Genomic DNA, 25,858 nt, shown 5'->3' with positions numbered 1-25,858 from the left:
AACCAGTCCTTCTTGCTTCTTTTCTTACTGTGCTTCTAAATATAGTTGCCATTTTTGGAGCTCACCCACGTTTTACATTCTTTGTGTCTGTTTGATGGATTTTGTGATCTGGCCATACTGTGTGTTGGAGAGGGTCAGAATCTTTTCCCTCACTTAGCTCATCATGACCTCTGAGAGCATTGGGTCAAACAGACTGGAAATAGTCAATATGGAGTAGGAACAGCAGTGTTAGACTCTGAGCAGAATGTAACTGAAAAAAATACATATAAGAAAAAAGCCTTAAGGAGACTAATTGCCATCCTACTTTTTTTCCTAACACATGTTCTTTAGTAGCCTCTTGAGCATAAATTACCTACAATGCAGGCACAAAAACCTAGACTTTTAGATGGTCTCCAGAACAGGATTTGTTGTATAAAGAATCTTAATTACAAATCATAAGTAATAAAAATTGTTAGAAACCCAGGATAAAGTTTGAGGCAGAGATCCCATGCATGTCCTATCTTCTCCTCAAATGTTCTGGAAAACAGAGTATAATTCAAGGAACTTAGTGAATGAGAATCCATGGTTTCACTTCATCATTGGAAAGACTGGATTGGAGAATGGTTTTCTCTATTCATCTACAGGCAGAATCACTGGCTATAGTAAGTTCTGCCAATCAGTATGTTGGGAGATACCTACCATGATGTGATTGCCACAAGAGAGAAAGAATTGGCCTGATATATGGGCTATTTGAAGGCTTTCAGGTCAGGAAGACAAAGTGAAGAAACCAGCTCTCTGGGTACATACCTTGTGGGGAACACCCATGGGTAGTGAGATGGGTGTGCGTTAATATCACTTCTTCTCTTACTCAGGAGAAGACAGTGGCCCGTTATGTGTTCATTTTCCTTGGGGGGAAAGAAAAGCAGAGGTTTTTCCCCCAGGCAGTTCAACATGGTATGAGTTTTGATGTGAGTTTTCTTTCGTATAGAAATATTAGGGTGGTGATTAATTGTTTGACTCTGATCAAACTATGCAAAAGATTCCAGATCACATTCTTAAAAACCCTCTAAGAGAAAAAGCAGAAATCTCTCCTTCCAGAAAGGTCAGAAAGCTTGTCCGTATCTCAGATTAAAAGATGAAAACTTACACCAATGATCACCCATGGACTGCAGTCTCTAAGCAAGTTAAACTGTTCATTTGGATTAGGAACCTTTCCAATATTATCTGAGAAGAATATTTTGTTGTATTTCTGTTCATGGTAGTAGAACTAGAGGAACAATCTTCTTGTGTTAACATTTTCTACGAAGACCCATATAATGGACAAAATGGTATCTCAGCCCCTTTACTTTGGATTATAAAAATCTTAAGCGAGATGTTTTCCTGTGATTTACACTTCTCCAAACATGCTTGTGGAATTTAATAAAAAAAAAAAAAAAATGGATTCACTAAACCCATACAGGCTTATTTTCAAAACATAATAATAATGTTTGTAGTAATAATAACCTACGTAGATTGATTTTTTTTTTCATTTGGAAAATGGAGTAAGTGGTAAAAGTTACTCAGACAAACCTATGTGTAACTTTTTTACATAAGTATTAAAATACAAGCCATGTGCCACCATCTCTCACTAAATCCAAATTGGCAGTTTTCCATTTTTCCCTCTAGAATTTGGGAACCAACAGAAGATGAAAAAGTATCAAATGCGTAAACAAATGTTTTATGGTGGTTAAATAACAAACATGATGCTTCAGGGAACTTAGGGAGTTGACACTCCCTAGTCACTTCAAGAGAGAACTTTCCAAAGGACAGTTTCCTAAAGTAGTCTTCCTAGCATGGAGAGGTCCGGAAATGAGTAGAAAATCCTGGTGACTCACTTGATTCTTCCTGCCAATACACACGGTCTCTGTATAAACAGAAGAGAAGGGAATTCCATTAGAAGAGGAGGGTAGGAACCTACCCTGTCAGCACCATGATTTTTCAGCTCTTTACCCACCCCCGCCCCCTTGGAAATCTCAAAAGTTGCTCTTGGCATTTTGGGGACCTCTCAAGAGCCACATCCAAGTATTAATGGCCACATGCATAGGTTTTTAAAATCAGTTCGCAGGGGGCACCTGGGTGGCTCAGTTGATTAAGTGTCTGACTTTTAATTTCGGCTCAGGTCATGATCTCACCATCTGTGAGTTCGAGCCCCGCATTAGTCTCTGTGCTGGCAGTGTGGAGTTTGCTTGGGATTCTGTCTCTCTCTCCCTGTCTCTGCCTGTCTCTCTCTCTCTCTCTCTCTCTCTCTCTCTCTCTCAAAAGTAAATAAATAAACTTGAATAAAGTAAAATAAAATTAATTCACAGATAAATCCATGTGGTTTTTTTGGGGGGGGGCGCGGTATGCAGAGATGGCTTGGCTTACTATATAGTCGGTTGTAGCTTTAAATTTGTAAGATAATTACAGTTAGATAAAAGGTCACTGACTACTTAATTCTGTTTTAAAATATAGGCGCAACAGCTGCAGCCCGGAAGGAGGTGATAAGGAACAAGATCCGAGCAATAGGCAAAATGGCCCGAGTGTTCTCAGTTCTCAGGTGGGATCATCGTACCCGTATTTCTGTTTTGAATGTGCTTATGTGTCACTTAATAAGCATTCTGATACTTTAATCTCGTAACTTATTTTACTGGAAAATATTTGCTTTTCCTTAGGTTTTTTTTCTTTTAAATGGAATTGTTCATTCCTGACTATCTTAGTCAAACTGAAATATACCAAATTATTTCTGTAGAGAAAGCCACCAAATGGACTGATTCCTGTTTTGTCATCCTGTTCGCTGCTGGACTTTAAAACACAATAGGTTGAACTTGCAGTGATATAGGGAAGCTGTTATAATTCATTTTACTTTTCATTCTGGCTCTGTGGTAAAAGATGAATTTATCAGGTACACTTCACTAGATTTCTAGGAAATGAACATTTACCATAGAGCTTGTTCATGTGAACATATATTATTCTAATGAATCATGGAGAGAGAAAAAATAACTATTTAATGTTACAATTCACATGTAGTAGTTATTTTTTAAATAGATCCTGAATCATGTTATTATTGATCTGGCGTTTAGAAAACAAGTATTTTCCTAAAGAGAATTAACTACACTTTTCTTTATATATAAATTCTATTATCTACTCTTAGATAAAACAAAGTAACTCATACTTCTCTTAAAAAAAATTTGCTTTGAAATATAATATGTTTATATGTGAGCCGTATGTGGTCAATTCACAATTACTCATCTACAAGGGTAAATAGGAATACCTTGAGAAATAGTCCATTTCCGTGTTGTATGATTCATAACCTAAGTTTTGCCAATTTTTTGTCTCAATTTTTCCTCCCAGAGTAGCTACATGGGCCCTTTTGATTTCTCTCCTTGCTATTTCTAATGCACTCCTGGTAGAATCACTAAAGAATAACTAAACAGCTCGATGCCAAAAGCAGGGAGCCATGACAAAGATGAAAAGCAATATCACTCTTTCTTAAAGACACCAAATCAAAGCCAACAATAGCTCTGTGTTGGCCAGCCAAATTCTGCAAAGTCGTGTTAAAGCTGAAAATAGAGCATCGTTACCCCCTCACAGCCTAATGAATGAGGCTGCCTCTGCTCCAAGGCTTTTTATCCCTGACCGAATTTTCAGGACTCCCTCATTCATTCAGTAATAAATCCAATAAAACTTAAAGCGCTGATTAGGTACCTTGAAGAAGAAAAGCAGTACAAGGGGATGGCAAGTGGGAGATGAGACACTTCTTTCAGTATGTGGCCAACAAAGAACCTTCTGAATTAATAGCATTTGAGTGGTAAGTGGTGTGTGTGGGGGGGTGATCTTCATGAAGATACAGAGGTAAGAATGTTTAAGGCAAAACTGCAAAGATTCTTAGAAACCAGCAGTTTTGAGGACCAGCAAGGAGGCCTGTGTGGCTGGGAAAGTGTCCCATGGGGGCAGGAAACCATGTGAAGATCATAAGCTCGACAGCTACCTCTCCATTGTCACTTGCTTGTTTACCATGCCTCAGATTTACAAATAAACACTATTTTATTTTTGTCATCTGAAGGGGAAGCAAACAGCTCCAAAATTTCCAAGTGAAAGTATATTTAAGGAAAAAGGAGAGGCCTTTCTTAATATAAAAATTTGGTTTCCATCTATGTTAGTCTTCAAACCACATGAAGGTGGGAGGGGCCATGCTGGAGAATCATAGCTACATCTTAAAATTGCAAAGTCCCTGCAGTCCGCTGCCTATGGATACCTAAGATGTATCCGTCTGAGAAATGGTCCATTTGCACCCCGTGATGATCAGTGACTTGACTGAGATTGCACACATTGATGGAAAATACAAACAAGGTATATTTTATTGCTTTCCTATATTAAAAGCATCTATACTAAATCTGAAGAATGAAGGGGGGTCATAGCCAGAGAAAGCTTAGTAAGTAAGCATCGTAAGTAATGACTGGGTATTCAATGTGTACGATACACTGAGTTAGGCACAACAAATACCGAATTGGAATGACAGACACGTTGACAACAAACTAAGTTAAGACAATGAAACGTGTGCTAAATACATGAAGGGATGCTCTCCTGTGGAAGAGGACAGGGCTCCATGGAGCTCTTCTGTTCCCTGAAAAAAAAAAAAAACATTCGTGAAGAGGTTGACAGTGAAGACGAATACTGGGAAGGATAGGCTGGATTCCGTTAGGTGCTGAATTGTGGTAAAGGCATGCCTGAAGGCTAAGAAGTCATCAAGAACACAGTCACTGGGTCCTAAAAGCAATGCTTTATGGGCACTTGCTAAGTGCCTGGTGTCAGGCCTCGTGGTGCATGCATTTGACAGTAATCCACACGGCAACCTTGCAGCAAAGCACCGTGTGCAAACTCAGTTAGTGAGCAGTACTAGTGAGTGTCTGACTTGAATGATATGGTCAGTGAATCCTGAGAATTCAGAAGAGCTGCGTGGCAAGACATGAAGGTAAGTGAGGAATCTAGGAAAAAGTGGATCTGAAAATGTTTTTGAGTCCAGATCCTGAAAAGGCTTGCATAGCACGGTAAAGTATTTCGTTTTCTGTGTGTAGGCATTGAGCGTCATGGGATGCTTTTCAAAGGATGAGAGGCATGCTTTAACCCATGTTCCTGGCAGTGTGAAGACTGATTAACATGATGACTAACTGATGTCAGGGGGGACATTTTGGAAGCCACTGAAATAATCCGAGCAAATTAGGCCATAGGAGGAAAGATACAAAGGAAGAGAGAAATGAAAGGAATTTGCGAAGCTGAAAGTTTTAAAGTGTAATGAATGAATGGGAATGGTGGTACAAGAAGCCTGATTGTGAATATGAATGCAAAGAAAAATATATGTTCATTTCTTTTTTTTTTTTTAATTTCTTAAATGTTTATTTCGAGATAGAGAGAGAGCGCACACAAGCAGGGAGGGGCAGAGAGGGAGGGAGAGAGAGAATCCCGAGGAGGTTTCACACTGTCAGCATAGCACCTGACATGGGGCTCATCTCACGAACATGAGATCATGACTGCAGCCGAAATCAAGACTCAGATACTCAACCAACTGAGCCACCCAGTTCATTTGTTTAGAGATACTCCCAATTTCCAAATCCATATATTAGCATTTAAGATATTTTTTCTTTATGTGACCTCTACTGGTTTGACAACAGAAGCCTGAAAAGGTTGCAATACCTGTATGAGGGTACACAACGATTTGTAAACATCTCAAACCTAATATTTTTAAACTGCAGTAAAGGATATAGAAATCTAAAATGTGGATAACACTGCCATTCTCCATTCTATTTTCCTTTTACTCATTCTTTTTGTAAATGTTTTTTTGAATGGGGACTATGTACTAAGTGCCGTTCTGGTTTAGATACTTAAAAAAACAAGAGAATAAATAAACTGTATAGTTTTTCAGGGGTCATAAGTGCTTTAGATAAAAATAAAATCAGCAAGGAAAGATAGGGAGAATAGAAGGTGAATATTATTTTAAGTAGCTTCTAAAGGAAGTCCTCACTTAGAGGGTGATGCTTGAGCAGAGATTTGAAGGCAGGGAGGTAGTGAGCCATGCAGATACTGGGGGGATTTCTTTTTGGGGTGATGAAAATATTTTAAAATTGGTTATGGTGATTGTTTCACAACTCTGCGAATACACTAAAAACAATTGATTGCGTCAGATGCTTTAAATGGATGAATAATGTTGGGATGTTAATTATACTCAATAAAGCTGTCTTAAAAAGAGAAGTGGTAAGATCCTGAAAATACCGTGAGGGCTCTACCCTCAAGGTGTGCTGATTGAGTGGAGGTGCAGGGGGGTAGAAAGAGAGAGGATAGGAGTGAAGGGGTGATGCGTTAAGCTTAAGTAAAAGATGAAGTTGAAGAAAGGCTGCAGAAGTAGTAGGTTTGGGGGAATAACTTTTGAATTCTGTTTGGGGGGGCGGCGCTTGGGTAGCTTGGTCAGTTGAGCATCTGACTCTTGATTTTGGCTCAGGTCATGATCTTACGGTTCTTGGGATGGAGCCCCGCATTGGGCTCTATGCTGCTTTGGATTCTCTCTTCCTTTCTCCGGCCCCTCCCCTGTTCGTTCACTCTCAAAATAAATAAATAAACTTTTTAAAAAAGAATTCTGTTTGGGTCACCTTAGACATCTTCGTAAAAATGTGGCATTGGTAGTTCTACATATTGTAAACATTATGTGTGTGTGTGTGTGTGTGTATATATATAATAACATTTTTTCAGATTATGTAGGATTACAGTTTCTGCTATGTGGAATTATTCTGCTATGTGTATTATTCCCATTTTATGGTTATTTAATAATTGTTATTTATTAATAAGTCAAAGTGATTAATAGTGCTGTGGCTAATAAATATAATCGAAATGATGATGTCCGTAAGACTGTAAAACAGTTGTCACGATGAGCAATACAATAATGTCATATTAGCAAATCCGTGGGGAAAGAGACTGTTGAACAGAAAAGGTAGGAAATGTTACTGGTTGCTTTACTGTCTGGTTGTCATTATTTGTGCGCTCATGATGTGATGTCAAAATTACTTAATAGGCCCTGAATGTACCTGCTAGGTGCTGTAATCCATAAACCACGGAGTTTTTTAAAATCTCTCTTTTACATATATATATATATATATATATATATATATATATATATATATACACTCTTTGGTGTTCTCTCCCAAGAGAAGTCAGTTGCACTTACTTGGGCTGAGCCTTGGCTGGAAAACTTACCTCAGAACTCTCCATGGCTCATTTTTAACATATTTAACATATCAACAGAGGGTGCCCAGCAAACACTCTATATCCTGAATGCCTGCTTGCAAAATGTGAAAATGTGAATTCAGGACTCCGAAGAGGCTGAACTTGCACAAGCATATAATTATAAACTCTATCAGAGCAACTATGCTTTGACACATTACTTTTATATGAATGTATAAAAATATACTATGTTTAGGAGCTCCTGGGTGGCTCAGTCGGTTAAGTGTCTGACTCTTGACATTGGCTCAGGTCATGATCTCACCCTCCGTGAGTTGAAGCCCCAACTCAGGCTCTGCACTGACAGCATGGAGCCTACTTGGGATCTGTCTCCCTCTCTCTTTGCGTCTCCCCTGCTTGCTCTCTAACTCTGTCTCAGAAAGAAACATTTAAAAGTATATACGTACTATGTTTTAAGGAAAATAAAATCCGGAGAGCCTAGATGTGACTTCTAGTATGCATTTCTCCCCCTCTGCACGTCTTTTCTTTCTTTTTAAAGAAAACAAAAGTTAATGTCTTCTGTCCCCTTGTCCCTTTCCAGAGAAGAGAGTGAGAGCGTGCTAACGCTGAAAGGCTTGACTCCCACGGGCATGCTCCCCAGCGGAGTGCTTTCTGGAGGGAAGCAGACCCTGCAAAGCGGTAAGCAGGCGCACTGGTATCGGTAGGACTGTGTGCCCGGGCATCTCTGTCCAGGGTGTTGTTAGCCTGATTCATTCATCCATTTGAACTCGGCCTTGGCCTTGGTCTTCAGTTCTCAGCGGGAGGAAGGGCTGAAACCCCACATCAGTTTGACCAGTCGTGTCCGACAGAATAGCACCCTCTTCCCTGGAACGCAGGCTTCCCCCACCGCCCGCCATCCACTCATGTACACCCTAACCGCATAGTCAGCCCCCGCCTGGAGACGACTCACTTAGGTTTGTCTACACACGTGATAGCGTGGACAGCTTTGAGCCGTTATGTTGCTAAAAACAATTTTTTTTTATGACGCTTTTGCTAAATGTTCTGGTTAGCTGTCTGATTGAAAAAATAAACACTCATATAAATACACATCCGTTACCGTCTAGCTTGTAGTGGAGAATGGAAGAACATTAAACAGGGTGATTTTGCTACCTGCTTGAGTAGAAATTGGGAGTCCTATGTGTCTTTTCTCTGATTTCTCCATCCAGAACATAAGAGACTGAGTATATATAACCACATTTTATTTTTAGAAAAGAATGAAAACATTTCCTTTAATGTAGAGATTTTTATTATTATTATTAAAATGTGTAGCTTTCTGGACGAGTGCTGTCCAGTAGAAATTTTTGTGATGATGGAAATTTCTGTGTCTGTACAGAGGCCACTGGCAACATATGGCTATCGGGCAGTTGAAATATAGCAAGTACAAACCAAGGAACTGAAACTGATTTTTTTAATTTTAGCTAATTTTTATTAATTTGCTTTCAATAGCCACATGTGACTAGTGGCCACCACATCAGACATCACAGTTACTATATATTCTTTTATGTTTGTTAATTTTGTCTTGCTATTTTAACTAATCCTACCATTAATTAGAGTCAAATTTTAATAATACTTTATGAAAATTTAGATTAGATTTTAAATCAATGAATAAAACTCAGTAAAACAGAAATACGCTATAACATTTTGAAAACTAATCTCAGCCTCTTGCTTATTTTTCCATATCTTTCCCCGAATCTTTTTTTGAGTGTGTGTGTATGTACTTCCCCCCCCCCCCCCATCTTTACCCCTCAATCTAGAAGATGAATCTATTCTTACGGTTGGTTACTTGACTTAGGCACACCCCTGCTACATAGAGCCATGTTCAGCATCACTATAATTTTCTTTATTTTCATATGAATTTATTCCAAAATCAATGTCTTAGTTCCCACAAAAAGTCACAAATTTGTAAATGAAGATAGGAAAATACATCCAAGTACATTTCCCCTTGATTTATATCTAAAAATAATTTTGATAACTTAAAAAAACAAGACTTCTCCCACCAAAATAAACATGCTTTCTAAAAAGTGAACAGAAATGAATCATTTATATGCACAAAATGCACAGCAACCTACCTAATTGACTGAAATCTGCATAGTTTCTGATAAGCACATTTTAAGGTACAGCAGGTGTATTATCAGAAACTGTGTGCCACATTTGCTTTGAAAAGATATATTTAATAATGGGCAGTGCATATTTCTGATATGTTGGTGCTGGTGCGGTTCCAGATTTTTTGCTTTATTTTTGAACTTAAGTTATTTAAGTTCTTAAAATTCTTTGTTTTGTTTCTAGATTTTCACCTGTATTTTAACTGAGATTATTCGGTTTCCTTTTCTGTTACTTTCTGTTAAATCCAATGGTGCATGTTGTTCTGTGTTGAGCTCTCACACACACAAACTCACACACATATAATAGACATAAGGGTTGGGACCCCATTAGTCCTGAGAACTTGAAAACTCACTATATATTTTAAACCACATACATTAAAACAATTTCAAAATCCACTGTCTGGATTTCAAATTGTCAAAAAGAAGAAACTGCTTAAAGCTTTACTCTTTAGCTTTTCTCCCTGGTGGTAAACATTTTACATTTTTATCTTAAGGGATTTAGAAGGCACTGTAAGAAAATTGTAGTGCACATTTGGCTGTTTCTCTAGTCTTACAACTTCAAATTATAAGAAATATGCAAATTAAAGTCAAGGGGTAGAATTTTAATATTAAACATTTTGGAGTTACAGAGAAGTTTTGCATTTTAGCACTTAATTAGGGAAATATCAACTAGCCTTAATAACGTGGAAAGGCTCATACATGTGTACTAGTGAGAATACAGAGGCTAACCTTATTATAAAAATTGCTGATAAAGCAATGGGCTTTTAAAGTGTTGCCTCTGAAATATGCTGAGGTTTCAGTATTTAAACTGCCTCTTCTTTAAAATGCTGATAGAATTCTTACTGCAACTGACATGTTACCAGTTGATTATAGCATTTCAGGAATTTCATTTCCAAAGATGGTATTCCGGGAAGGAAAACTGACTTTAAATTGGGTTGCCTGGCAAAGGGAGTCCAGACTCCATACATCATTGCCTCCATCTTCCCCTTCTCCTTTACCACTCTAGACATGCTCGGTGTTTGTCTTTGAAGAGTTACATACACCATCAAGTTGTATTTGATGCATTGATTGGATTGTTCCTCTGAATTCGCGCACACGCAGACACACACACACACTCCACTTTTCCGCTGCACTAGGAATCTCGCTATTTAATATTGAATAGTGTGAATTATGCCACTGATGTTATGCCACTGCTTCGAGGTCTGCCGTTTTGTCTGGCATTTTAAAATCCTAAATCACCAGGCATAGCAGTGGTTTTATTGTCCTTTCTGTGTCAGGTGTACATTTTAGAGTAACCTAGTCTCTTACCAATTCCATCTAAATAAAAGAAAACTGTCCTGTGTTCCTCAAGGGTTAATCATTTTGTCATTTATTAAGGAACAAAAACCAGTTCACTCAGATAGGTGTATCCAGCTCATAAAATAGACTGATTTTCGTTGTGTTTTTCCTTTCTTTATACCGTTTCCGTTTTGTTGTCTGTGCCAGAATCCAGCACTTACAGGAACATTAATACTCTGAGCTCCCTTGAACGTCACTGATTTGTTCTTAGAATTAAAAATCCTCTGCTCATTTTTCTCATTCATTTTGCACCCCCTTTCTTCTCTTCAGCTACTGTTGAGGCTATTGAGGCTGATGAAGGTAAATTGGCCAGTCCCCTTTCTGTTGTACCTGCAACAGATAAGGGCTCTGCTGGGTGTATTCATTTTTTTTTATTATTTTATTATTATTATTATTATTATTATTATTATTATTATTTTGCTGTAGCTTGTACAGAGTGTGTGGGTGTTGGGCTAACAGTTGTGGCTCAGTATTAACCAAAATGTTCTTGCTTTAAAGGGGAAAATGTCCTTTTATGGTTTGTTTGTTTGTTTTTTTTTCCCTTAAAGCTATGTTTGACTTCGTATATACAACGAACCTAGTATAGTCACAGAAAACCAAAGGATTATATATCTTGAACGATGTGGGGTGGGGGTTATGGCAGCTGTTTCGACAAATATCGCATAAAATAATATTCCTTGAGCTGAACCATGTCCCTCCCTCAAATCATTTTCAGTCAGCACTGAAAAGGAGAGAAGAAAAATAGCTTTATTAATTCTAGTCTTCAGAAGTTTCTGGCAAAAAAGAAAAAAAAGTGTTCATTTGAATAGTGCTTTGTTGTAGTTCAACACTAATTTATGTCTCTAAGAAATATCCCAACATGAGACAGCTGTGCATGAGATCAACAGTTCTGTGAGTCTTACAAATTTTGACCTACTGGTATTTGTAGGACAGTTAGCGCCAGCAAGATACTATAAAGAGTTCAGAGATACCCAGTGGCTGTGGCAGTGGCCATTACGAGAACAGTGATGATCCAGTCCTCACTCAGCGGACTGTTGACTGTCTGCTTTGAATCAGGTACTGTGCTAGGTGCTGTCGAGGACACCAAGAACTGTACATCACCCACTGTGCCCTAGCACTACTCAAGGACAACTGCATTGACCCTCTAGAAACTACTTTTGAATTCAAGGGCTTAAAAAATACACAGTTATGAGAGAACTGCGCATCAAAATCGTTTTTAATGTTATCCCCGCCATACCCTCTGGAAATTTTTTTTAAAAAAGAATAATTTGAAGTTCCCCTTTAAAACAAAATTCTTCAGTTGTATTTTGTTCTTGCAAGATCACTTTTTATTTTTCCCAAAATTGTGTGTGGATGGTCCTTTGATAACGATGTGAAAAGTGCCACTTTAGACTGTTGAATTTGCATATGATTTGGATACAGTAGGGGAAATGATAGCCCTGTAAGAGAAAATACAACTGCTTCCTAAATAGCAGTGAATCGACTGCTATTTACGTGGGAATTCTCTATTCCTTTTGGCAAATTCTAATCTGCCGTGTGCATTCTTGTGGATAGTTTGGCTGTTTTCTGTGGTTTCTGTGACTCTGTGTTGTGTTAAGTATACTACCAATGTAAATTGCTAATACCCATTGTCTGACCAGCAACTACAGCAGAGCACGTTCTTCGGTACCAGGGTAGACAGTTTGAGTAGAGATGGAGCCCCATTCCGAACACATCCATCGTTCTAGCTAGATTTTGAATCTCTATGCTCTCAGCCTATTGGCTTTTAAAACCTAGAGCCTCTTCATTTGCCATTGAAATTAATAAAATCGTTCTGTAAATTACCACGTTTGACAAACTTTTGCATTTATTCATTATGATGAAATGATATTCACAGTGGCTTAGAAAAAGAATAGAATACCACTCTGTGCCACTATTTTGTCCTTCAAAATAATTGCGTTTTCAGGGTGGGTGCTCATTAGACAGCTCTATTAGTTTGCAATTTATTACCAATTTAGAGAAGAATTAAAGAGGCTTTGCTTTGGGCCTTGGTCTTTCCCCATTTCCCCATCTTCTTCCTCTCATAATTGACTAATCACCATTTTGCTAACCTTTAAAGTGCAGAGGGGTAACACACTATTTCTCATCATGTAATGAGTTTGGAAGCAACTGTGTTTATCTTTGAAGACTCTCATCCATACTAATAAAAGGCACTGCACATTTCTGTAGAACTGGCTGGCAACATTTCAGCTAGAAACTACTTGCCTTCCCACCCCCCCACCCCCCACCATATAAGGTGGGGAGGATAAATGTACCATGAGATTGTCCTTGATCAGCCATGGAGATGCAGCCCAGTTCAGCACTGGTGATTGGCCCTTCGAAATCTGGCTTGCACATCACAGGAAGTAAAGCAAACTGATGTCATTGGTTGCCCATTTACGTACTTTATTCTCAGCTCACTGGTTGGTGCATGCACTGACTAAAGAAATCTTTAAGTTTCTTGCACAAATGCCTTGTCTATCTCGGGAGCACACTAAGGGTTAATTAATGAAAAAACTCAAATATCCATACTGCCTCTTGAGAATTCCATGCTTTCACTGAAAAGGGCCCAAACCAATCCTGTCATTTTTGCTGAAAGTTATGAAAGGCATTTTCTCCTTATTCTTGAACCGTTACTTTACTTATATCTATACTGATCCACTAAGAAAGAGTTTTTCTTTGATTTAGGCAGTAACGGATACCAGGTGAACATCAGTTTGATCTGAACATCATGTTTTGCTGCTGAAGGGCAGACAACGTTTTTCTACTTCATCCTCATGATTTTTTCTGAGTTCCTCTTATCACCCGCTCCACTTGCTTCCAAAGATGAGCTGGAGAAGCAGGAGTTTATAATTTCTGTTTTTTCTTCATGCCACCATTGAGTTGTTTACCAAGAAGGTCTTTCTGGGATTCTGAGATGGCATGGCAACGCCCCCAAAGTTAATTCATCTTGTAGCTCCTCTTAGCTTCCACTCTAAAGCCCTCTGCTAGACTTTTAGACCTCGCTCACCTGACTCTACTGAATTTGCTGTTAGCGCAGGGGAAAAGCAGAAGTAGAGCTGTGTTACGGTCTGTCTAGGTGAGGGTGTTTGATGCAGTAATCATGCTCATGATGTGGACAGTTGATGCTCAGTCTAGATACCTGTCCCTGGTAGCAACCCTCTTCCTTACTTATCCACTTTGGATTTCGTTGATCTAAAGTCTCATGAAGACCCAGAGATATGTACATTTTACTCACTTGAAGAGGACATTTTGGTTGGCAAGAGACATTGGCTGTTTTCAAACCTTTTGGTTATCTTCGGGTATGGTAAGGAGTCTGTTGTGTTGTGTTCAGGTCCCGTCATTTTGTCCTCTACTAAAGGACTCCCCCTCACTCACTGCGAAATCTCTAACCTCACCTGATGCAAAGCTGTGCCCTTTGCTCTCCTCCGGCTAACCTAATATTTCCTCTTTTTTTTTTTTTTTTTAAATGATTTTCTGTTTAGCCATCAAAGGATTTTCACCACAACATAAGATCACTAGCTTCGAGGAGGCCAAGGGCTTAGACCGAATTAACGAGAGGATGCCACCTCGCAGAGATGCCATGCCCTCTGACGCCAACCTTAACTCCATCAACAAGGCTCTCGCCACAGAGACTAACGGCACGGACAGCAATGGCAGTAATAGCAGCAATATCCAGTGACCACTTCCTGTTCACTTTTTTTTTTTTTTTTTTTGAGCTGCAGGGCATGATGGGGATTGCTGCCTATCAGCAGTTGGGTGTTCTTGCCTCTGATGGTAGCTTATTTGCTCTGGGGGCCAGGAATTGGATTCAGTTTACACTATCATTAAAAAAGAGGGAGAGAGATAATAAACTATATTTTGGTGGGGGTGGTGATTAAACACCTCTTTGGGGTATGCCTTTTAAAAATGCTTATAGGAAAAAAAACTTTAAAAAGAAAGCTAACGCTAGTATATACTGCAATGTTAGGGGAATGAACATGTTTTCCTACTGCATTGGGGACTTCTAGATAGGTTAATGAAAGGTCTTTTATTATGTTACTGGACACGAAAACTTTGTCTAATTTCTTACTCTATTGTACGTTTACAGTTGCAGCACTAAAAATGGATGACATCAAACATTTTTAACAAAATGATGTACAAACTAAATAAGGACTATTTATTGATAATGTTTTGCTACTCTTGTCAGACAATGGCTATAAAATGAATTAGGCAGTCTTAAAAAACAAAAAAAAAACAGAAAAAGAAAAAAAAAAGAATGTTGCAAATTTGTTAAAATGCCAAAAAGGACAGTTTAATTTTGTACAGATTATGCTTACCTCAGGTTTCTTTAGTGTGCTTGAATGCCCTTCTTTCCATATAAACACTTATCTTATTAATTTAGCAATGAATATCTTTTCTTTTCTTTAAGTTTTAAAAAAACTGGAATAATTACATCTATCTTTTTTTGCTGTTTATATTTAGGGTTTTTTTTTTCGTTGTTGATAAATCAAGTCTTGGTTGTGGCTTGCCGAATTAAATATTTATGAGTGGTGCATTTTTAAGTATAGTGAACAAGACACCATATTAAGTACAGTGATAAAGCATCTATATTCTGTAAAAAAAAAAAATCTGCCTATGCATGTTTTTTAAGAAAAAAAAATGGCTGTATCGGCCTGTATGGGACTGTAATGCGCTTAGTGGTCTGACATATACTGGAAATATATGTATACTGGCGTACTTTATATTCTCTAAAATGCTTAATGCCTTTGAAATTTTGTAATCAAAAAAGCTTTGAAAAAATCTAAAGGGGAGAGTATTCTTAAAAGTTTTTAACATAAGCTTGTCAGTGCACATATAGATGGTTAGCATGTTTAGCAAACCTTGTGAAATTTAAATAAGTTTGTAGTTACATGTGAAACTCTAAATGCATGGTAACTGTTAATGTCATCACGGTTTAGTTCTTTTGTTCTGTTCTGTCATGTGCCACAAAATATGTACTTTTTTCACTTTTTTCCCTTTGTATATCAGTTACGGGTTACAACTGGTTCATTCTGAAAACAACAACAAAAGTCCATTCATATTTTTTAACAATTGTATAAGTGCCCAAGTAATTCACTACAGCCTAAAGCCTTGCCTTTGTAATTTGACTTCTGAAATGTTGGCAATCAAAGCATGCACTTGTAACAATGACAAAGACAAAGCATTTTATATTACTACTCAATAAAATGTGCATGAACTTAAAGAACTCTCATCCTTTCACTGAGTCTGCTGAAGGGAGTTATGTTCACAACCACCATGCTCTCTTCTAGGTGCTGGGCCCACACCACGCATCACAGATTTACTCCACCAGGCTTCTCCGAGGTCCTGGTGACGTAAGGTGTGGTGGGTGCCTACTTCCGCTGTAAGAATCTTGGTGGATTTGTGTCTCAAATCAGACAAGAGAAATGTATTTAAAAGAGCAAATGCCATCTTCTGGCTCCCTCGAATGTGGGAGCCAGTTAAGAAACCAGAGCATTCCTTTTTATTGAAAAACAAAAATTGTTATCAGGTTGTTTCAGTTGTATTGGATGCCCTGTCTGCTAAAGCGAAAAGAACTAAGCTGCTAAGTGCATTTTCATCACAGAAGAGAGTTGCATTTGTATGGATATGAAATTTGTATTCTGGCACTTCGGCTAATATCTAATCACCCGAAGATTTAAGATACACCAGATTCCAGTTTGTTTCTAACATTGTTCATTTTCAGTGCACTTTGTTTTATGTAATAAAGTATGCTTGTGACATTAAATAATTAAAGAATATGGCAATTAGTGATATAGTGTACCAAAACAAAGATGTTCTAGATATATTCTCTGACAAAGACTATCCCAAATTCATTTTAATGACTACAAACATGTTTTCCTGTGGATATTTTTCCATCCTTAAAAAATGACATCCAAGGAAAATATTTAGATGCAGCCTATTAGAACGATGTGAAAGAAATGGTAATTCTGATACTGAGGTGTTTATTTTCTTTCTTATAACTGCAGAGAAAATATCCTGACCCAAAAAAAAAAAAAGAAGAAGAAGAAGAAGAAAATTCGTTTGGGGGGATTCCTTTCTTTTACAAATTGTGCTGAGGCAACTATGGCATAGAAATAAACATTTGACATTAAAATAAGGAGTTGATGTGAGTATTGCTTCGTCTTTCTGGTCAGTAGTTAAGAAAGTAATGCTGTATATTTTTTCAGAATAGCTCAGTCTACCAAAGAGATCAACGGAGAACTGAAGTTATTTCTCCAAAAAAGATAACACTGGCAGATCATCAGTTATTAGAGCTTTCTCTTTCACTTTTGGAGAAACTGTTGGATTTTTGAGTTATTTATGCCAATGGACCTTTGGCTGTACACACACACACACACACACACGCGTGCATGCACACACACACACACACACACAGAAACAGCCTCCTGTCCCCTCCTTCACCCTCCCCTAAGGTGACTTACCTCTTGAGAGGTTCAAACTCAGTGCTGACTTGTCATCTAGCTTTTTAAGGAGTAAGAGCTAGATTTGACCGACCTTAGGTTGGCAATATTTCTTATCCAAAGTATTCTCTACTTTTATTCTTTTAAAATATTTTTGAAGAAAGAAAAATCTTCAGAAACTAAACTTGTATGATGAGGGGAACAAAGCGGTGAGGTGGGGGACATCCCTGTACATGGACAGTGGCATGGCTTAGGGTAGAGTGTCAAAGTGGAAGTGTCTTATGTCATCAGCCCAGACAGTGTCATGGTGACACTACAGCCCCCAGAGTGATCTTGTGCTGAAACATTTCTTCCCCCGCCCCCCAGCTCATCACATTCATGGGAAATAATCAACTTTAGTACCCATCCAATTTTCTGTCTTGAAAACAGGGCCCCAACGTGAAGCCAGCACCACAGGAGGGATGGTGGGGATGGCCTTCCTAAAATGTCTCACACTTTTACTGGACTACTTCATGTCCCACTCACTGGATCCCCCTTGTCACACTCAGTTAAGCAGAGACCTTTCAGTTTGCCCTGCCTGACTGCCTGTATTTCTTCAAAGTTGGAAGCCCCTTGAGTTCAACAAATCTGAGCTCCCCAAACTAAAGATATGGCCATTTCCCTTGGTGTGTGGCTTTGCACTTTATTCATTCAACAAACATCGAGTCTCTACTACGTTCTCTCACTGTTCTTCTAGATTCTTATTTTTTTCCGCAACACACACAGAGAATGGCAATCAGGACAATATATCAGTGTTCGTTATGATGTTAAATGTTAGCATTCCATCAGATAGTGAGTCAATGTCTGACTTAACATGCATTTTAATGCCATTTTGCCTCTGTTTCATGGATATTCCTGCTTGATATATTTTATGGTAATGTTAACAAGAAAAGTCCCTGGTGAGGCCCTTTCATGATAAATGCACTTTTCCATAAATGCATTTGTAGTGATGGGAGGCAAGAAGTAGGGAAAGAAATTTTGAACCTCTTTCTGGTGATCACATTTTCAAGAGGCAACACTGACATATTGGAATGCATGTATGTAGGAGAGTGGAGACCCAGCAAGGGAGAGGGTCTGTTTTAAATAAAGATTGAAGAAAACTGAAAAGTGAATAGAAGTTGACATGATCGCTATACTATTGGGTTGGTTATTCCAAAAGACCTTGCTTAAATTGGATAAAAACGCCTACTTGTCATAAAGCACAAGTTGCTAATGAATGAAGCTGCTTCAGCAGAAGGTAAACTACAGGAGAGAATGTGGGTACCTTCCTTCACTGGAAATGTTAATACCTAGGCAGACTTGACCCAGTGCCACGAGCATCTCCTGCATGATGCTGCACACAAGAAGCTATACTAGACATAGTTGAAGGGCTTTCTTCAAAGATAATATTCAAGCTACCCTTCAACAGTAGGATTCCAAATATCCATTCAATTATTCAGTCTCTTGAGAGTCTAGAACTTTGATTTGCAAACTGTTCCCTAGAACCATGTGTTTACAGGAACACCGTCATGGGGCTGAGCTTCCTGCATCAACCAAAGCAGCCTTTTTATCTGTTTTGCACATCGTGCTTCTCTGTAAGATGTCAGCTGAGAGGTGTCCCCACTAGATGAACAAAGCACCAAACTGACTGTGGTAGAATATTAGCTCCGAACAAATCCAGTCCTAAGGTGTTCTTGTAAGTTTATATTTTGAAGTCGTTTTATACCAAGTGCTGGGATAGCTAGGTTTCTTCCCAACAGCACCTTCTTGTCTACAAGACTAAGTCCAACCTCTTCAAGGTGGTGTGTAAGGCTGTTCACAACCTGACTCTCGCCAGCCTCGTCCTCCCCCACTTTCCCCAACTTGACCTTGAGCTTCAGCCATGCCAGACATTTCAAAAAGCTCAGAAAACACCAGGTTTCTTTAAGCCTCTGAGTCTTTATTCATACATCATCTATGTGGAATGACCTCACTTTTACAGAGATGGAATTTGCCTTACTCAGACGAGGCATTTCCTCCTCTGTAAATGCATAGTATCCTGTACTATCTCTATTTTAACACTTAACACACTGTGTATAATTGTTTATTGTCTTTGACTCTCCAGTGAGAATTGGGGCTTATCTTTGTTTTCTCAGCATGTAACAGTGGCTGGCATAATGTTTTTTGCAAGAAGGGCAAGTAGGGAAATAGAAGAAAAGTGTTTTTCATTTCATGGTCTTGTGAAGTGGCTTGTCCCAGAGTCAAAGTGCCAAATCTTCATTGAAGGATGGCTGAAACACCCCAGTTCAGTATGCCCAACTCTTTCTCATTGAGTATCTTCTTGGGCCTGAAGGTCTGGAGTGAAGTCCATATTTTAATAAGTATCCACCAAAATTTTTATGATCAGAAAAGTTTGAGAAACCATGCTCTACTTTATTTCTATAGCAAATTTAAAATTCAGCCCTATATTTCCAAATCAACAAAATCTAGTATGGACAAGTATTTTTACCATTGTTGCTACACCTAATTATGTATAATGAATTTAATTTTCATTTACAGTTGCTTAATGAATATGAACTTAGAAGAAAATATGGCAGTTAGTTAAGTATTTATGGAAACCTCAACACTGGCTACTGAATGGGTAGTGGGGAGAAGGCAGTGGCATTTTTAAATTTATAATACTTCACCCAGAAAAAGGAGATTAGGGTGGTAAAGTATCTGGATGCTTCTCTGTGAGGAATCAGTCAAAAAGCCTCATGTGTCTTGAAGAGAATGAAATGCTCTCATATTCAAAAGACAGCTGCTTGCACACCAGCCTGCCCACTCTAACAACCAGCTTTCCATAATTTGTTCAAACAATGCTTCTTGAAGCACAGTTTATCTTCAAGAATCTCATAATATACTTGAAGTCTTACCATGAAAGAGCCCTTCCTTTGGGTTCAACAGCACTTTCTCCAAAAGCCCATTAAGAAATACACATAGAGAAGGAAACCACAGCCATTGTCCATTGCTAACACCATAGTGAGAATGAGCTTCTCACAGTTCTGACAGGGGTGGCCAAAGGCTAAATAAAGATAGGTGTGTTTGTAGAGAAGACCTCAACTAGGGCCTGGGACAGTGCTGGGTGTGAGCAGGTGGGAGCTCCGGCCCTCCGAGAGGATGACTGCCTTTTGATTAACAGGTGCCCGTCACCGTCTCTCGGTGCTAGGCACATGCCCGCAGAGAGAACACAATGAAATTCGAGACCGTCTTTCCTCTCACGAGATGCGGTAGCGTGAAAACAAAGCAACGTTCCGTGCCACACATACTCACTTCCGTGTAATGTTCCCTACAGGAGTTCCGGTCTGGAGTCAGACCTAGTTTGGAATATTTATAGCTCTGCTCCTCAATGGTTATCTGTGTGACCTTGAGAAACTTGCTAAAGCCTCTCTAAACCTGATTTGTTCCTTGGTAAAATGAGGGCAATAAGAGTAATTAATTCCTAAACTTTCCGTAGGGATTAAGGACAAAGCAAAGAAAGTACTCATCCTGGTGGCTGGCACAAAATAACCACTCAATAAACTTCAGGTTTTGCTGTGGCATTTAGCCATATGCTGCATCGCATGAGTGCCTACGATAAATATTCTGAAGATGAAAAGTGTGTGTGTGTGTGTGTGTGTGTGAACACGTATGTGTGAGCTGGCATTGGGAAGGTATGCATGGTCAGAAAGTTCTCCTAGAAGAAATGACATTTGATTGGAACCTTCCTGTGAAGGTAGATTGGTAGACGAGGGAAGTTAGGAAGGAAAATGGAAGACACTCCAGCCTGGGAGAAAAAGTAAGAGCAAAGGAGAAATTCCAGAAAAACCCTGATATGTCAACCCTTGGGGTTAAAACATAAGAAGGGTGGGGTGCACAAAGAGAATGGTAGGCAAGAGTGAGCCACACCAGTTATTTCTATCAGGACGTCTTTCAACTGCAAGTAACCAAATTCCTGAATAACTGTGCTCAAGCCATGCTAACACGTACAGTTACTGACAAGGACATCTGGGACTGTGTGGTCCTAGGATTTGGTGGGTGGCTTAACATTATCATCAATGACCTAGGCTTTTTCCAGGCTTCGTCTCACACCATTTTTCTTTTGGCTTCTGTCTTCATGATTCCAAAGGACAGTCACAACTGCTGGCATAGCTTTCTAACACAACACTACCTGACCACTGGAAAATACTGCCAAAGTAACTTATAAATAAAGTAAAGATGAAGTTCTTTTTTACCACAGTCATGCAACCTCTAACTTGGCAGAGTCTAAGTCAATCTAAAGGAGCAAGGAAAAAGGATAATATTTATGAAGGTGGTTTTTTTGGGTGTTTTTTGTTTTTGTTTTTTTTTTGGCTAAGGTTTATCTTTCTATGTAGGGGCCTAATAAGGATTGGACAAAGTGTAAGATACAGTATTTTAAGATTGGTAGAAACAGCAAAGGGAAAGTTACTGAGTGAATTTTAAAGAGTAGCAATAACTATTTGAGTTAAAGTAATAGACTTTTTTGGTATCTTAACTTATTTAAGATATGCATGACAATTGAAAGCAAAAATTATAAAACTATAAGGTGCTAGTGAAATAAAGCAAAAAAAGATTTCAAGAAATGGAGAGACATGCTGAGTTCATGGATTTGGAAACTTAACATACTTAAGTTACTTCTTCTCAAATGAGTCTACAGATTTAATGCAATTGCAATAAAAACCTTAGCAGGGTTTTCTTCTAGACATAGACAAGTTGATTTTAAAATCTCTATTGAAAGGAGAATGATCTAGAATAGCCAAACCATTTTTGGTTTTTAAACATATTTTTATTTTTAAATATATATATATATTATGCTTCAATTTTTAAATATACTTGAACCCTACAGTAATCAAAATAGCATGGCATTGATGAAAGAATAGAAGCATAAATCTATGAAACAAAATAGAGTCCAGAAATAGACACACACAAATGGTCAGTTGAGAAATGTACAAAGACAGGTCTATGAATAAAGGATAACTTTTTCATCAAATGACACTGGCAAAAAAAAATAAGTAAATTCCACATCACACCTTATGCAAAGTTAACTCAAAATGGATCATACTCAAATGGTGGTACTCAAACTTAAAAACACAAGCTATAGGGGCACCTGGGTGTCCCAGTTAAGTGTCCAACTCTTGATTTCAGCTCAGATCATGATCTCACAGTTGCATGAGTTCAAGTCCTGCATCTGGCTCCATGAGGTGGAACCTGCTGGGGATTCTCCGTCTCCCTCTCTCTCTCTGCCCCTCCCTCACTTGCGCTGTCTCTCTTTCTCCCTCTCAAAAATAAAACAAAACTTAAAAAATGTTTTTAAAAAATTAAAAACACAAGATATAAAATCTTTACATGAAAGCACAGGAATGTATTTCTGTGACATTGGGTTTGGCAGAGATTTCACACGTATGACACTAAAAACCACAAAGCTATACAAGAAAAGAAAAATGATAAATTGAACTTCACCAAAATTACAATGTTTTTGCCTTGCACAGGGCATCAAGAAAATGAAACACAACGTAAACCATAGTCTGGGAGACAATGTGTTCAAATCATTTCTCTATCAAATAACTTGTATAGAGAATGTAAAGAAATCTCTCCAAATACAACAACCAAACAAACCAATTTTAAAAATGAGCAAAAGATGTGAACAATCACACCAAACAAGATATATGAGTGGCAAATGCACACACGAAAAGGTGCTCAACATCATTAGTCACTAGGGAAATACAAAGTAAAGTCACAGTGGGATGGCACCAAATGGCTCTTTGAATGGTCACACACACACACACACACACACACACACATTCAGCGAAAGTTTTTTAAATGATAACTTCACTTCTTGTGTGGATGCAGGGCAACTGGAACTCTCATACACTGCTCGAGGGGATCCAAAATGTTGCAGCCACTTTGGAAAACAGTTTCTTAAAATGTTAAGCAGTTTCAGATAAAGGTACCATTTTGACCCAGAAAGCCCCTCTTAGATATTTACCTTAAAGAAAAGAATGCTATGCTCATAAAAAACTCTGTACACAAATGTATCTAGCAGTGTCACTCACAATTACTGAAACTTGGAAACAACACCCCAAGTGTCCTTCAACAGGCAAATAGATAAACAAAAGGTGGTACCTCCAATTTAATGGAATACTACTTAGCAATAAAGAGAAACGCACTGTTTGTTCTGGATTGAATTGTGTCCCCTTGCCCAAAGGATATGTTGAAATCCCTCCTACCCCTAGTACCTAAAAATGTGACCCTATTTAGAAATAGGATTGTTGCAGATGTAACCAGTTAAGACGAGGTCATTATTAAAGTAGGTTGGACCCCTAACCCAATACGACTGGTGCTCATGTGAAGACAGAGACACACAGGGAAAATGTCATCCAATGACCAAGACGGAGATTGGAGTTATGCAGTTACAAGCCAAGGGACTCCATGGATTGCTTGCAAACCACCAGCAGCTAGGTAGAAGCAAGGAGAGATTCCCCTACAAGTTTCAGAGGAACAACACCTTGCCTACACCTTGATTTCAGACTTCTAACCTCAAGAACTGGAAGACAATAAACTTCTATTGTTTTTTAATGTTTATTTTTGAGAGGGGGAGAGGGGCAGAGAGAGGGATACAGAGGCCTCTAAATTTCTATTGCTTTAAGCCACCCAGTTTGCAGGACTTTGTTACGACAGGCCTAGGAGACTAATGCACAACTGGTACATGTAAGATCCAAAACACATAGTGCCAAATGGAAGAAGCATCAAGAATTATGAAGAGTCTGGGGCCACCTAGGTGGCTCAGTCAGTTGAGCGTCCGACTTCGGCTCAAGTCATGATCTCGCAGATTGTGAGTTCGAGCCCCACGTCAGGCTCTGTGCTGTCAGCTCGGAGCCTGGAGCCTGCTTCAGATTCTGTGTCTCCTTCTCTCTGCTCTTCCCCTGCTCACATGCTGCCTCTCTCTCAAAAATAAATAAAGATTAAAAACAATTTTAAATAATTATGAAGGGTCTGAAGTCTTACTCTCCTCTCAAGGGAACAATTTAGCCTGCCACAGTTTCATAGGTGGGGCAGAAGACAGGAGACTCCTAGGTCAGAGACAAAGGCCTTTGTTACCCACAGAACAGCAGCATGCATAGCATAAGGTGAATGTTCAAATCAGTTCCCCTAGCCCCTAACCCAGGGACACAGAGGCAGATCCAGGTGAGACAGAGAGAGAGAGAGAGAGAGAGAAAGGACTGTGGATTTTTTGTCACAGCAAAGGAACTCCACCTCAGAAAACCCAGTCTTATAAAGGGGCCTCAAGCAATCCTACCCAACGTTTGCCTTATAATCATTACAATCCTGGTCAGTAAATAAATCTACCCTCTGCCTCCGAGGGAACACCTACCTCCATTTTAGCAAACAGCCTTGAGATTATCATAGCAAAGGCCTCAGAGATAGTCTGGAACAAAAGCTGTCACAAGATGTGTAAAAACAGAGTGAAGAATTGAGCCCTTACAGAAGCCAGTCTCAAAAGATTACACGCTGTGTGATTCTATACATGTGACATTCTGGAAAAGGCAAAGCTGCTGTGACAGGTTTCAGCTCCATCAGTGGTTCTCAGAGATTAGGATGTGGGTGAGGGCGGCTCAAGATGAGGGGATTTTTTGGTGTGATGGAACTGTTCTTTGACTTGATTGTGGTGATGCTTATGTGAATCTATACGTGTGTTAAAACTCAGAACTGTACATCAAAACAGAAGCTAATTTTACTGTATATAAATTAAAATTTTTTAATTGACAAAAACGTCATCTTTTTGTTGAGATATAATTGACCTATAACGTTGCATTAGTTTTATGTGTACAACATAATGATTTGATATATATATGTATATGTAAAATGATCATCACAATAAGTTTAGTTAACATCCATCACCACACATAGTTAACAATTTTTTTGATAACTAAGATGAGTAATATTCTTTTAAGTTAATTTATTTATTTTTGAGAGAGAGTATGCACAAGTGGGGGAGGGGGCAGAGAGAGAGTGAGACAGAATCTGAAGCAGGCTCCAGGCTCTGAACTGTCAGCACAGAGCCCAAGGTGGGGCTCAAACTCACAAACCGTGAGATCATAACCTGAGCTGAAGTCGGCCACTTAACCGACTGAGCCACCCAGGCTCCCCTAAGATGAATAATATTTTAAGATAAATAAAATCTGAAGATTTCATGTGCAACATGGTGACTATCGTTGGTAACACCATTGTAAAACTGAAATTTTTAAGACAGTAGCACTTAAATGTTCTCACACACACAGGAAAAGATAAATATGTGAGGTGATGGATGTGTTAATTAATTAGATGGGGGAATCATTTCACTAGATATATATCAATTCATCATGATGTTCACTTTAAATATAATTTTATTTATCAATTATACCTCAATAAAGCTAAAAAAGAAATAATAGCACAAACATAGTATTGATTAATATTGAGGTATATACCAGAATAAACAGCTATGCGTTGAAAATAGTTATCTGCAAGGAGTAGGTATTGAGCAGCTGGAAGATATACAGAGTGCAATGTTGCTTATGTTGAAAGCCGTTTAGTAGTACTTGAATTTTTAAAGTCCTGTACATGGTTTAATTAGATCTTTAAAGAGAAGAATCAAAACCCCAAATAACAAAAAAATCCTTT

General features: G+C 38.6%; 1 protein-coding gene across 7 annotated transcripts in view; it reads left to right on the top strand.

The window, feature by feature from the left end:
• PPP3CA (protein phosphatase 3 catalytic subunit alpha) overlaps positions 1–16,779 on the top strand; it is a 325,951-nt gene extending 309,172 nt beyond the window's left edge. For 6 of the 7 annotated variants that reach the window (XM_060654552.3, XM_060654548.3, XM_060654551.3 and 3 more), the window contains 4 exons: positions 2,470–2,554; positions 7,805–7,902; positions 10,974–11,003; positions 14,207–16,779. In XM_060654552.3, coding sequence (XP_060510535.1) covers positions 2,470–2,554; positions 7,805–7,902; positions 10,974–11,003; positions 14,207–14,403 — 410 coding nt within the window. In that variant the 3' untranslated portion in view covers positions 14,404–16,779. The remainder of the gene's footprint in view (positions 1–2,469; positions 2,555–7,804; positions 7,903–10,973; positions 11,004–14,206) is intronic. The other variant, XM_060654549.3, reaches the window with a different exon arrangement.
• The last annotated feature ends 9,079 nt before the right edge of the window (positions 16,780–25,858 follow it).

The sequence above is a fragment of the Panthera onca genome, chromosome B1, assembly GCF_046562875.1.
Source record: "Panthera onca isolate mPanOnc1 chromosome B1, mPanOnc1 haplotype 2, whole genome shotgun sequence".
NCBI classification, from domain to species: domain Eukaryota; kingdom Metazoa; phylum Chordata; class Mammalia; order Carnivora; family Felidae; genus Panthera; species Panthera onca.
This window is presented reverse-complemented; position numbering and strand designations above follow the sequence as displayed.